The sequence below is a fragment of the Geospiza fortis genome, unplaced genomic scaffold, assembly GCF_000277835.1.
Source record: "Geospiza fortis unplaced genomic scaffold, GeoFor_1.0 scaffold1, whole genome shotgun sequence".
In the NCBI taxonomy this organism is placed as follows: Eukaryota; Metazoa; Chordata; class Aves; order Passeriformes; family Thraupidae; genus Geospiza; species Geospiza fortis.
Window position 1 is genome coordinate 6,868,892 of NW_005054320.1, and position 14,828 is coordinate 6,883,719.

The window sequence follows — 14,828 nt, forward strand, 5'->3', positions numbered from 1 at the left end:
AAAGAGGACAGGCCAGTCTGTTGTGATTTGTGCTCAGATGAAGGGATATATTGCTATGATCAAATACTTAAATGTTTACATTTCAGTGGGATGAATCTGCCCAGTAAATCTTTCCATTATGGCACAGAATATTTTAAGCTTCTGAGAACTAAATTGTCTCCAGCAATTTCAGCCAACTGAATCCACACAATGAACACCACAAAGCTAAAAGATTTAGTCACGCTTCTCTAACATTGCATCTGGCTAGGAAGAGAACCCAATCAGAAGTGGAACAAAAAGATTAAGAAATAAAATTGCTTCATCAAACCTTGTGCTGGCAGAAGCCATCCAGCTACATCTTGACAGAATTTTCTAAGCCACGTCAGAATATTTGGGCCAGGTAGTTCCAACAGCCTTGTAGACTGGGCACCAGAAAACTGGGCAGGATCTTTCCACCTTGGTTGGTCCAGCTTTGCAACAGGGCTTTGAGATTTTTTTTTTAAATTTGGAGACAAAGGATTCTAGGATTAGTTGCTGTACTTGAGAAGAATGTCATACACTTTATTGTCCTTAATGAACCTAATACTTTGAAGACAAAAAAACAGAAGACAGTATTGCCTTCGGCTACTTCAGAGAGTCCCTCTAACATTTCAAGGATGACATTCTCACAGACATAATTGCTGTTTCCTCTAGTTACACAGACATCTCAACAAAACCTGCACAGAAAAAGCAGGAATTTGATACCAATTTGCATGTAGGCAGGAACTCTTGTAATCTGTGAAGGAAACCCAAAGTGTCTCCAGTGTTCTAAAGCAGATTTTAAATAGGTAGATGAATTTCAAAAGGTTATTAATTGTCTTCCCTAGAAAATAAATTGCTAACATTTTGAGTATTACGAATGGCCTCAGGTCAAATAATTACAACTAACAGTAATAAAATAATGATGCACGTTTATAAAATCCTAGCTTGATGAACTATGAACTATGGACTTCATTTCACTATTCTGAAATGAAACTAGGAGATGTGCATGTCAATTGCCTCATGTAAATAATAGAACTTGGCCGCCCAAATTTTAGGAAGCGAAATTAGAAAACACAGGTTGTTTTCCTGCTCAAGCTTGAGACTTTTTCCCCCAGTTTTAACATTTAGAAATGCTGGTACTTTTTAACATGACACATACTCCTGGAAAGGGATACTGAACTGGAGACACCCAAACTGACAGTGAACAGCTACAATTTATAGAACTGCCTGGTTCATAGCAACAATGGTTTCCTCTCATGGAAAAATTAAATCCGAATGGAAGCCATACAATTTGATAACTTAAAGGACTACACAGGCCACTTGATCATGCAGTGGCATCAGATGATCTGACAATGGCAAAGGCTGATGCAAAGACATGCTAAACCAAAATTAACAGATACTTTCCCTAACATTCTTTTAAGTAGATTGACCTAAATACCAGGAACCAGCAGACAGAGTAGATAAACCCTCCTCAGAAGATATGACACCAAATAACTCAGGTAAATACACCACCTCATTTAGTGGATCATTTATAAAGCATCCTATATTCTGTAGTATAAACTGATAGGAGCTTGATAACAGATAGAAAAGAACTGAAAACAGATGAGTAAATAATACCCACAGCAGGATTTAAAGTCCCTTAACCTTCCCTGAAGCCAGTACCTCCCTAAAAGGCATATTCATTTAACAACAATTCCCAAGTGTACACATTAAACATCTGTGTATCCACACAGTGTAAGGGCCAAGTCCTTCTGCAATAAAATTCTCTTCACTCGCATCCACACAATACCACTTGACAAAGGCTGACTGGAAAACTGCTCCATTTTATTATGACATTTAAGAGTGCAGTATGAAATTTATTTTGTACTGGAATGAAAAATAAAATTAAGTCTTTCTATCCTTCTAATCATTCAGCATGGCTGCCAAGGTTGTTTCTAGTGTCAAACCCTGTCATGAAAACAATGACACCAGATAAGTTTTGGCTCCTGAGCTGTTCCATTTTACACCAACTTCTAAAATTGTTTTTGCTCAATTGGAATGAAAACAAAATCTTTCTAACTTGTATTAAGAACAGAATTCTACTGACATGCATATATAGAGTGAGGTTTGGTTTCTTGATAGGGCTATCTTTACTTTTGAGAAAGCCTATTCTTGACCACAACCTTTATTATGGTGTTGTGTCAAAATCTATACACTATCTATACACTTACACAAAACCAGGAAAGCTTTGATTATATGTTTCCACAAGAAATAAAAAGGCTTTCTTAAAAACACTCCTGACTAACATTATGGTTGAAACTGTTTTCCTAAGTGCTCCATATCCTGCCTACTACTTGGTTTGCTTTTCTGGCAGTGGCAGACAACTCTTCTGAGCTTGTACTTGGGTGAAAATATTCCTTCCCATAAGTGTTATGTCTCTGACATTAAAAGTCCCCTTTCATCAAGCTAAACCCAACATTTTTGATTTTTCTACCCTAGGAGTTTATTATAATGAAAACAAATAAATGCATACTCCATATCCCTAGTGCTACCCTCCTTATTCCTTTTTCTGAAGATATTGTTAGAGACAATAATGAGAGTCTAAAAAAGGGGCATAGACAATAGAACGATATAAGGTAATACAAAGGTATAAGGTATATAAGACCTACTGAAGAGAGGATATGAAAGATATTTAGAAAGAGAATATCTATTCTTAACTTTTTTAAAAATGAAATTCAGGCCACTGGGGTGAGTAATATAAGGTAGTTTTGAATAATTATACACATGCACACACATTTAAAACATATTTTAAATATGTCTATTACCTAACTATAATTACATATAAGAAGAATACAATTATACATATTACATTATACAAATGTATGTCACACTTCCTGATATAGTAGGAGCACCTATCCCAGGAAACACACACTCGGTTCCAATCTAAAGTGGACCTTCTCTCTATATCATAATGTGATCAGCACTTCAAATAATTTTACCAGCAGCAACCTTTACTTCATAGGTCTACACTCTACACATTCCTAACAAAGCATCAATTCACAGAAATGCTTGAAAGATGCTTTACATCCACTGCTTCCTGGCTAAACTTATTTAACTTTTTTCAACTTGGGCTTGTTAATTGTTATGTTTTACGATCCTACAGAAGTTATTAATATCTTGGTTATATATTTTGTTTTGGAAGTGACAGAAGAGGAATCTGTTTCTTGTACACCCAGAAAACTCAAGGATTCTTCTGCATCTACAGTCTATTGCTTATTAAGGCAGGAAGTACTGTGAACATGATGCAATTTCTCAAGGATAATGGCATCACAATCTTAGGGGGAAAAACAACAATAACAATACCAACAAGCCCAAAGAAAAAACCCCAAACATGTACAACATAAAGAATTTTAAAACAATACGATTCTATTTCTAACCAATTACCTTTTAGTCCTTTAAATGAGCTGTACAAAACATGAGCTAATTAAGATTTAAATGCAAGCACTCAACTGAACTGGATTTTAATAGCAAAACTATGCATATTATGCTTGGCAAAGGAAGGATCTAGTTTGGGAATCTCTTTGGTTTGTTTATTGAAACTGCACAACTAGTTGATATCTCAGTATGCCTAGTGATAAGGGTTGGCTGGTATGTATCTTGACAGTAAGCCTGGAGCTTCTCCTGCTTTTATCTATCCAAAGGTTTGAAGTTTCTGAGCTGACACTGCTTCCTGGTCAGCAAGGAGGTAAAATAAAGTGAGGTTTTGTATGAAAACAGTCGGTCGTGCAGATCTGGAACGGGAGAATCAAACAGGTCTTGTGTTCACCCAATGATGACAGAAAGAATGATATGTAGTCAAAATTTTGTATTGTCTTCTGCTTAAATATTTAAAGTTCCAGCATGTGATTTCACAGAATCACAGAATTTCTAGTTTGGAAGAGACCTTTAAGATTATCGAGTCCAACCCATGTTCTAACACCTCAACTAGATCATGGCACCAAGTGCCAGACCCAGTCTTTTTTTAAACACATCAAGGGATGGTGACTCCACCACCTCCCTGGGTAGATGATTCCAGTATTTGACCACTCTTTCTGTGAAATCTTTGAAATTTGAAATCTTATGTTTGGTTGCTTATCCCATGTGAATATCAGAGATAATTCACATAAACCAGGTGGGATTAGAAGATCCTGGATAATGTAATTTAAAAGTCCTCACTATTTCAGATTCAATGAAGAAAGGAAAAAAATAAGAGACAACAGATACCAGCAGATATAAGGATGAGTTTGTTTTTTAACTGTATCAGACAAAAAGAAAGACTGAGCATGCAGACTAAGCAGCATTAGAGGTGAGGTATTTTAACCAATAGCATAAGAAGACTGTAGCCAACAAGCATTAATTCCTTTGTTTGCTAAAATATAGAGATAATGAAAAGCTTTGAATGACCTTGGGACCTCCCACCACCAAAAAGCCCAGAGCAAAGAAGGACTAACAGGATAAGGCTGGATCCATGGGTGGTGTTATTTTCTACTTGAACTCTCTCTCTCCCCCCTCTCTTCTAGTTCTTAATTAATTTTAAATAAAATCTGTACCATTTACTTTGGCATATGGTCTTGTTTGCGCCTTAATTTGGGCAGAGGCATCTTTCAACAATCAGATCTTAACAACACTATCATATTTAGTAGTGGCAAAATATCTTAATTACACGATGTTATTAACCTTAGTAGAAAATGGACCCAACAAACAGGTGCATAAACAATAAAAAATACACACCTTAATGATAAAATACATATATTTTTAGTTGTAGCTCTTGTTAGAAAAATTGTACATGATAAATTATGAAATCTGTTGATATATTACAGGAAGCATAACATATTCCCTTTCAAATATAAGGGGAAAAAATTAACTCCTCAGCACTTTTATGAGAGAATCAGTCTATCATCATTCAATTAAATGCTTAAGTACAAAATTACCAAGCGGGACTTCTACCCCCATCAAGTCATGAAAGAGTCAGAAAAGGTGTTGGACACCTACTTCTCCTGGATTTGGAAATCTTTTAGCTACATATTTGTAAACCCTGCCCTAAGCCTTTTCACTTTGTACAATAAGAGTGATATGAGATACAAAACAATGAAATTATAGAAAGCCTAAGGGGAAAAAATTAGGAATTATTTTAGTATGATATAATTAGCTTGCAATGCAACCCCTGCATTTCAGTGGATGCAAAGTGTAAGACCAGTGGCATGGGTAACTATATTAATACTAATACCAATAATAACCACATTACTATGCATGTCATTAGTCCCAAATTCACACACATGTTACATGTCAGATGTCCAAAGACCACTGAATGTCATGAAACAATGCCTCTAAAAATGAATATGGAAACTTGTAGAAATGGCAGCACATTGAATCCTGCCACAGAGAACTGTATGTGGCAATGATAGAAATGCTCCTCTCAGAAGAACTTTTCACAACCCTATGTTTTGTGCTAACCTTGTATTTGTTTACCTTTGCTAGTGGAAGCAGTGAAAGCTTTGACTGTTCAAACTGCACATGGAATGTATGTGAATATTCAGGAACAAATTCTGCCCAAGGAGGTGGGATCTTAATGCTGTGGCAACATGATCAATCTTTTAATTTGCTACAGCCTGAACGGAAACTGAGTCCAAGCAAAAGGTCAGAACAGGCATTTTATATTCTGTGTTAAAGGAGGGGAGGAAAAAAATGTCTTTGAGGAGTAAAGTAAGTAGCTAATGAGACACAGCACTGACAGCTGGAATTTAATAAGTGTCCACTTCACAAGTAAAATTGCTCTTAGTAATTAAATACAGGTATCATACAAAGCTTCTGCTTAGAGCTAGACTTCAAAATCATTCTGTCAAGCAGGACTGAAGAAGTTTTTCATACCAGGTAATATAAGGGTGAGTTTGCCTGGGAGGCTAGTCCTAAATGAAGAGGGTTAATTGCATCAAATTCACAGTCCTTTCAGTGGGAAATAATTCCAAAGGGCCTTGTTCAGATAGTAGCCTGGCATTACTGAAAAACAGACCGCAGCTAAAAAGTACTGATATAAAGTCCACCAAAACCTGAGACACATAAAAAGTTTACTAGTCATTGCAGAAATAGAACACAAACAAACTCTTTTTAGAGGGATCCAAAATTCTTTACACTCCAGGCCTGTAAGGACCATAAAACTCTACCTGCGAAAATTTTAAACAATCTTCTAATTAATCACAGGATTTTATCACCTCTCTCAAGCTGTAAGTAAAACATTAACAGGGTAGGAGGAAGTACTCTTTGTGCTAAGCATGACTCCAAACCCTGCTGACATAGCCCACTAGATGAATCAGGCTACATCAAACTGAGATTATCATGGGTACCAGCACACAGAATAGTGTTTCGTATAGGGGACTGCATACCCATAAATGAAGGTATAAGTTTCTAAATTATTGGGAGGGTCTGAGACAGAAGAGTCTGACAGGTTTTCCGTAATTTGAGACATCACCATCAAAATATGACCATGTAACATATCCTTCAATAACGAAACTCTTATTCCTGAAAACAGATTTTGATCATCACCTACTCAGCAGTCTGACAGAATGTTGCTGGTATCACAAAAACAAAGCAGTTTAAGTATCTAGATGGTTGAATGTTTTTACCAGCTAGAGCCAACAAATTTGCATTTACTCAAGAATGTATAACAAAATCACACAGCTCTACACACTTCAGTGTAAAAGAGTACTGACTCTGCAACACCTGTTTTAACCTACCTCATGGTACATAGGCACATCCTTAGCCCTTTTTCCCTTTGGACGCCCAGATTCTGCGATCTGCAATAAATAAAACATTCATTACCTGAAGTACTTTACTCATTATTCCCTTTTACAAACACTAGACCCACACTCCAAAACAGCGAGGAATCATCTTAGGGCAACCCTGTACGTTAGGGAGGGAGTTTTTTTGATCAGCACCTTTAAGAAAAGTCTGTAACAAAACTTAATTTACACGGAGCAGAGCAGCTTACATCATAAGCTTTTCTTTTCCCATTTTTAACTCCTATGAATTAGAGCAATGAAGCTAGTAAGAAGAGAGTAAGTCCTATGAGGAGTGGATGAGGGAGCTGGGGCTCTTCAGTCTGGAGAAATCCATTTCTCAGGGGAGACCTTATCACTTGCTACAACTCCCTGAAAGGAGCTCGTAGCAAGGTGGGGATCAGCCTCATCTCCCAGGCAACAAATGACAGGACAAGAGGAAATGGCCTCAAGCTGTGCCAGGACAGGTTCATGCAGGACATCAGGAAGAATTTTTTCACAAAAAGTGTCAAGTGTTAGAATGGTCTGCCCAGGGAGATGGTAGAGTCACCATCCCTGGAAGTGTTCAAGAAATGACTAGATATGGTGCTTAGTGCTGTGCTTTAGTTGACAAGGTGATGTTCGAAGGTTGCACTTGATGATCTTAAAGATCTTTTCTAACCTTAATGATTCTGTGAATTAGTGTAATTTTTGAAACGTCCACAGAGTGGTTTATCATTACCACAGACCAAAGAAGGCAGGATCTAGAAGTGACATCTACAGTTTGGTTCATTATTAAAAGTTACTTTCTTGAAATACCTGTTTGTAAAGGTCTTCAGATGTTACCACACTGAAGAGTTTTCGCAGTGGCACCTGCACAGCAAGAGCCAGAGCCTGGGTGTGGATTTCATCCTCAATATTGGTCCCGACAACGAAACTGATGCTAGGCTTCCAGTCATCCTATATTCCAAAATAAAATATTTAACATATTAAAACTCATGCCAACAAAAGTCCTCTGCAGTTTCAAAGAGTAATCTTGTAGAGATGGCTTTATGTCACTTTAAGACATATTAAACATCACTGTATTAATCACTGAAATTGCATGCAACTCGAAAAAGCCCCTATTAGTTTGTCCCAATTCTTTCTGCCATCAGGTGGCAGCATTATGCTACGGAAAACACAAATGCCTACTAACAGCCTTAAACCTTTTCCCATGCAAACGATGCATTAGCATCTCACAAAGATGTACTAACTTTTAAATGGGATTGCAGATTTGACAGTTCAGGTAGCAAACAAGAAGAGAGTTTTGAATATATGTATTATTGTGATTATTTGATGTAGAAAAAAATTAGCAATTTCCAGCTCCCTCATCCTGTGAATTAGATAATGCCCAGATACTATTTTCTGTACGTCGTAGCATTATTTTTATGATGTTTTATGAAGGTATATTTATGCATAGTATGGGTCTTGCATGGTTTCACTAAATATTCTGAATCAAGAAAAATTACTTACCAATAGCAAGTTGTACACTACAATATTGATAAGTTAAAAACACTTGCAGTTTTCAAACATTTGCAGTAGCATGCACATTATTGTAATGTAAAAAAATGTTTTCAGCACTGAAAAAATGCAGAACAGGAGAAGACTGAAACACTTTAGAGAGGTACATCCACAAAAGCTTAAAAATTATGTAACTTAAGCAACTTTTACTGGTTACTGTCTTTCACATTCCTACTGGAATCCCTTTCACAGAGTGAGTCACTATCTCCAGCATGTCTACATCTCACTCTCGAGTATTCTTTAACAGCATTAGTGTTGGCTGAACTAGGAGCATTTGTAATGGTTGTGATGTACAGGAATCACCCTTTTTTTTCAATGCATGTCTGCATGTGTAAACTACAAGGTTACCAACGCAACTGCATAAAGGTAAACATGGAAAGGGATTCAGTCAGATCAAGGCAGTCCCAGGACAGTCACATTAATCAGAGCAGAGTCACAGTCCAGTGTGCATCATAGCAAAGAAAGACTTTACAAGATTTAAGATAGGGTGGTGACTTTAGGATATTGAATATTTTAATATATTTATATTACGTACAAAGTTCTTGTAGAACAGGAGCAAAACCTGAGCTGAGTTATGGTAAAGTGAGGAAAAGGACCATTCTAAGAAAAAGATTCAGATGGTAAGAGAAGCATCTTCTTTCAGTTTTATAGTATCCTTCTTCATTTGCTCCTTTTCTTAGCTTGTGAAAAGCCTGTGCAAATGTTTGCAATTTGAGTAACTGATGGCTTGGGATGGGAGAAAGCCACAGCTGACTTAAGTTTCAAAACAGTGCATGTTTGTATAGTGGGAAATGGTTTGCCAAACACTCAAGGTAACAAAGGATATCATCACATGAGTATGCCCCATTTTTCTAACCACAGAATATTCAGAAAAACAAAAATGATGTAAAGATCACCTGGGTCATTAAGTGAAACTGCAAGTAGCTAAAGATCAGATAACTAATCCAAAAGGGTGCCTATAGCTCCACACATCATGAACTTCCTTGATGGTTTATTGCAGCGCAAAATAAACTTCAAGTTTTTTAAATGATGAAGTGCTAGAGAGATCAAGCATATCTTCTCTGATGCTCTAGGAGTGTGCAAATGTGGTGGAATTTATGAGTGTCCAGCTGCACTAGGGCATCAGACACTGCTCATTGGAGAAGTGGCAGCAGTAGTGGGGACTGCATCAAGTACACTGAATTTCATTTTGCTGTTTGAAGTCTTTCTGCCTAAAGCTGCAAGATAGCTACTGGTGCACAGCACTGTGAAAGAGCTCTAGGTATTCCAATATTGTCAACATGCACAGGAGTTGCAGCTAATCTGGATTAAAACTATCACTGTATACCTGTCAAGAGTTGGACAGTAAACTTCTGCATTCTTTGAACAGGAAGTATTTAGATGCCCATGCTTGTGTGGAAATGCATAATTTCCTAGGCTCTCAGAACTGAGATTGAAATGCTCTCATGTGTCAGTATCCTGGTGCTCCCAGTGCTGACCAGCACACACAGAATCTTTAGAAAAACCATCTACCTGTGGCATGAGCTAATGGAGCAATTGTTATCACTACACTGCCCACTTCAGTGGGGACCACCAAGAGAGGGAAACAAGGCCCAGTAAGTCTCACAGAGAGATGCTGACAGGTTAAGAGCAGCAAGAATCAGGAATGTCAGGTTCTACTCAGGATCCTATGGTAAGCATGGTCCAGCAGAGCAATACAGAGCTTACTCCCACAACTTCCTGCAGTTCTTCATATATATATATATATATATTTATCAGAGAATTCTAAACCCCTGCCTTATGCCTTCTTTAGTTCCTCCTTAACATAATAATAGCTTGCTGCCCACAAATAAATCCTGCTTAGGACCAATTAATAACACTGCAACAACAATGTCCGTGGAACCTGTTTTCCTTATTGTCCTCTCTCTTCTTATTTTTCCACCCCTTGGTCACAACCGTTCCTAGTTAATTTCTCCTTCCTTTTCCACTCTCTTTTCCTGAGCTACATCACTTGTCTTAATGTTTCCCCCACCTGTGACTTGCTCCCCAGCTCTCATCCTCTGTCTCTTGGTTCAGCTAGTCTCCAGTTTCATTATCGGATCCCACTTCAAGCATTCTCCATCCTCAGATTCCTTCTCCAAATTCTTATTCTCTAGCCCATATAATTCCCAGGCATTTTCAGAGTTTTGGTTGAGCAATGAGACCTGCCTTCACAAAAGTACTATAAGCCTCTCTAAGAAAAGAGAATTTTCCTTGTTTCACTGTGGTGCCCTCCTTCTCAGCAGCCTGTGATAAAGCAGCAAAGCAAAACATCAGGGTAGGTCCTGATTGTGCAAAATTAATATTTAAAAAAACACAACAGGACTTATGCCAACAAAATTATCCAACCCCAGATTTTTTTTATCCAAGAAGAAATTATCATCTAGTGGGCCACATCTCACATCTTCTTCCCACTGGAAATGCTCTGCTTCAAAGAAACAAGGTGATAAATCTGCTGCACAGAACAGCTATGAGAATATTCATACTATAGGCAAACCATTGGCTAATACATTAAAATAAAATACATGGAATGAGCCTCTACAAGATAACTGAACTGGTAGTGAAAATTATAAACTTACTTAATTCTACAGAAGTATATTCAGCTCGATACAAGGTTTTTGCAAAAAAATCAATTATAATTAGAGACAGCCTATACCTCCCTAGTGCTAAATGAAGAAAAGAAACAGCTTTTCTTTAAAAAGTGCAACACCTGGGAATGGGAGCTGGAAGTAGCTAGTAAATATCCAAAGTAGGAACACACATCTTCACAGTCAATAATGATCTAGACTTCCTGGAGTCATTATTGCATGACATCTATTTCTAGACTGACCAGTTTTGAAGCCCTTAAAGATCATTTTTCAGAAAAGCTGCACACTGAGAACATGAATTGAAGCCAGTAGTCAATGTGCAGCATAAATACACAGCTCAAGGTGTTTAATTGATTGGACTATTTTCTGAGGTTAAAAATCTAATATTTTTGCAATACTGCCTTTATATTATCAATCCTGTAACAGTATCCCTAATGTTCAAGGCACTGAAAGGACAGAGAAGAAACAGACTCTGCTTCTACAGCTCACCACCTAAAATCACAACATAAAAATGTGAAGGAAAAGTAGTAAAATGTATATGGTTACTCTAAAAATATTTTCTCCCTCAATATACAACTGCTCCTCTACTTAGTTTTATTCTTTCAAATGTTATTGTAGTATGAAGGCTTGAGAAAGGATCTGAAAGAGGACAGATTAGTGACCCTAAGGCTACCTCAAATGACATTCCCAGCTTAATGAACAGGATAGAAAAAGCCATAAAAATAACTACTGGAAAATCATGGAAACAGTCTAGGGAGGTTGCCACTGAGAATTTAACATGAGCACTACAAACTGCACAAAGAAGACCAAAATGCAGGGAGCAGATATCCCACAGAATCAACAATGCTGGTTCAAATGTGAATTTAAAAGAAAATTGAAGGTGGAAATGTGGCATTGGCAATTGAATATTGCCTAAGCAATCTGAAACAAACTCCAATTAAGGGCAGGCCAGATCACTTTCACTGGAAAACATCCAGCGACAACCACTGCTACAAATGACATTGTCCTGGTTTTAAAACTCCTGGCCATGTAAAGAGTTGAAATGCACCAAAGTCTCTCGGTGCTAGAAACAACCATCTGTGTGGGAAACTTGTATGTCCCTCAGCTGGAGAGGCTCCAAATCCGCAAGATCAACCTAATTCTGGAAGCTCCATGTAAGCAGCAAATGGCTGTCCAAAATCCTTGCTTTCACAAAACACAGAATGTGCCTCATCTTCTCACGATTTTGCTCTCAAGGCTCCATTGTGTTCCTCTGTAATGTGATTTTTCCCAGCTCTTAAAAAACAGTACACATAGCCTGTATATCTTCATCACAGGAGTATTGGAATAGCATAGGTCTGTTAAGAAAATATCTAATTTTAATTCACATTGAAGAAAAAAGCAGATGCAGCACACAATTTTTTTTCTTCCTTTTTATATGTATCTTGTTTTCTCTGCTTCATTTCCCAGACACAAAAGGCCAGCTATTCTGGGGAAGACAGTTGAACAAGTCAGGTATATTGTTTATTTTTTCAGTACCAGTTTCTAGATCTCTTTGGCCAAGAAAAGCATCAAGCAGCCATCTTACCCTCCTCCTATTTCCAGACAATCTGAGTATATGTAATTTTATTTTTGCGGTACTTACTGTTGTGGGGTTTACTGTTTTTTTGTTTGGTTGCTTCTTTGGTTGTTTGTTTGGGTTTTTTGGTTTTTTTTGCCCACTGTGTGTTTGTTTCGTTTGATTGTTTGGGTTTTTATTCTCTTAGGACAACAACCAGTAATTTCATTTCATTACAGCAGAATTTCAAATTTACCTGTAAGGGCTGAGAAGAAACATTTGAAAACTCAAACTCAAAACATCTGAGCATCAATTAGTGATTTATGAACAATTACAGTCGTAACAACTCTAGCTAGCACTCTTTACTTTCAACAATGAGGGAGCTTGTAAACCAGGAAATACAACTGGCATTACTCAGAAAAGTTGTTTATCAGGAGTTTTGCAGCCTTAAGGTGACATCTCTGCTTGGAAATCTGCAGACCTACTTCCATTGCTGATGACACACCCACATCTACTAATGGCTTTTGCTCTTAAGAGCCTGAGCTTTTGCTGTACAACATGGGCAAGTGAGAGAATATCAAAGCTCAACAGAACGTTAGTTTTTCTCTGAAGATGAAGTAGTATAAATAGCAATCAAAAGAGGAGCCATCCTATTCAGAACATTTTTAGAGGTTTCACAAGATTTTAAGTTCAATTTTCAGGCCCTAAAATGCCAACGAAATGAGAGAAATCATACAGATGGAAAGTCAGCACAGAACATGGCTTACTGCTGCTATGCTTAGTTACACTAGTTAATAAGAACAAATAATAAATGACAGTTATCTCAATTAAGGGATGTATTTGCCCAGAATTCACCATTCACTTAGCAAATATCACCCTTTAGCTACTTAACACATGCAAAGTTTAAAACTACTTAAGAATCTTAATTTATATTTTGCAATTTAATTCTGTAGCGAGCCCAACCAAAATAGATTATAAATATCTGAAGGCAAATACAATTTGCAACTCCATGTTCTTTTGCATAGCACATTGCAAACAAGAAAGATAGACATAAACTATAATGTGAGCCTCTGGAAAATCCATATTTCCTTTGTATGTATTTTTAAGTTGTGTGTTTGCCAGTTTTCACAGTGCATTTAGTAAAAGCAATTATTTGGTTAGTAAATACCATTTAAATCATATTTTACTTAGTATACCCATTCATAAAAATCTTAACAGCACTGGTAAAATGCTTTTCATAGATTGAACTAATAAAATAGTGTAAGTCATAAACACATTAAAATGTGAAATTTCACCACTTGGTCTATCTGGTACAATTTAAAACCAGTTGTAGCAAATTCCCTTTGCCTTCAATAAAGGGAAAGAATATTTTTCAAATTGATACAAGCAGATATAAAAATTCTTTATATATGAATTATGAGGAGAGACATTTGTTTACTTGATAGGAGTTCCTGTCATCTCCCAAATAATTTCCAATACATATGGTATTTCATATACAATACTGAGGATGAGTAAGAAATAAGTTTTGTGCACTATGTCTGGTGAGATCTCAAATCCAAGCTGTTCAACACTCTCTTTTACAGACTGCTTTCAGTTCCTGAGCTTTATATATCTGGGTTTAAACTTTGTATGTTGCATGATTACTGGGGTAGGGCGAGTGGGGTGAGGGAAAGTGTGGTTAGACTATTTGCAGAATGAGATTTGATTTTTAAAAATCATGTTTATCCTTTAATAAAAACCCCTATGTGATTAAGTAGTTAAGATATTCAATGCTCTCTGTGTTCAAGAGGAAGGAATTAAATTTGGCAGCAGAGCCGTACTTGTGTCAAAGATTTGCTTTTACAGAGCATGTTTATTTACATTATGTACACCCACATTTGGCCACACTTGATGAATCTTGATTCACACATGCTCAGAAGAAATTTGCTGGCCTTTGACAGTTTTGCACCGAGTGTGCTCTTGCCCACGACTGTAAGAGCTGAATAAGAACCCTCCTGCAGTAAGAAATTTCAGTGGCTGCCCAGCATCTCAGAAGCCTGAGTTTAAGCTGACCGCAGCAAGGGGACAGTTTTTCCCAACTTCCCAAGGCTCTGTCTGTGAACAGCACAGCAGGGAAAGTTAAATTAGCTTAACTGGAACAGAAAGCAGTCAGACAATACCAGAATTATGGAAACAAGGACTCTCAAGTCAGCCCCCATGGGTACAGGAATTATGATAATCTTTAATTAGTTGATCACATACCTTTTCCAACAGAATTCGTTCCCCGTTCAGTGAACATTCAACATTTTTTTTCCATCTGCCTCAATGAGTGGTCCAGAATAATACCAACTTTGACATTTCCTAACTTTTGAGCAT

General features: G+C 37.2%; 1 protein-coding gene across 1 annotated transcript in view; it reads right to left on the reverse strand.

Moving 5' to 3' along the window:
• The window catches only part of SPAG17 (sperm associated antigen 17), a 78,687-nt gene extending 70,143 nt beyond the window's left edge, over nt 1-8,544 (reverse strand). Inside the window, exons 1-3 of the mRNA XM_031056711.1 lie at nt 8,506-8,544; nt 7,590-7,730; nt 6,750-6,809 (exon numbers count right to left, since the gene is read on the reverse strand). Coding sequence (XP_030912571.1) covers nt 6,750-6,809; nt 7,590-7,730; nt 8,506-8,544 — 240 coding nt within the window. The remainder of the gene's footprint in view (nt 1-6,749; nt 6,810-7,589; nt 7,731-8,505) is intronic.
• Nucleotides 8,545-14,828: the final 6,284 nt, after the last annotated feature.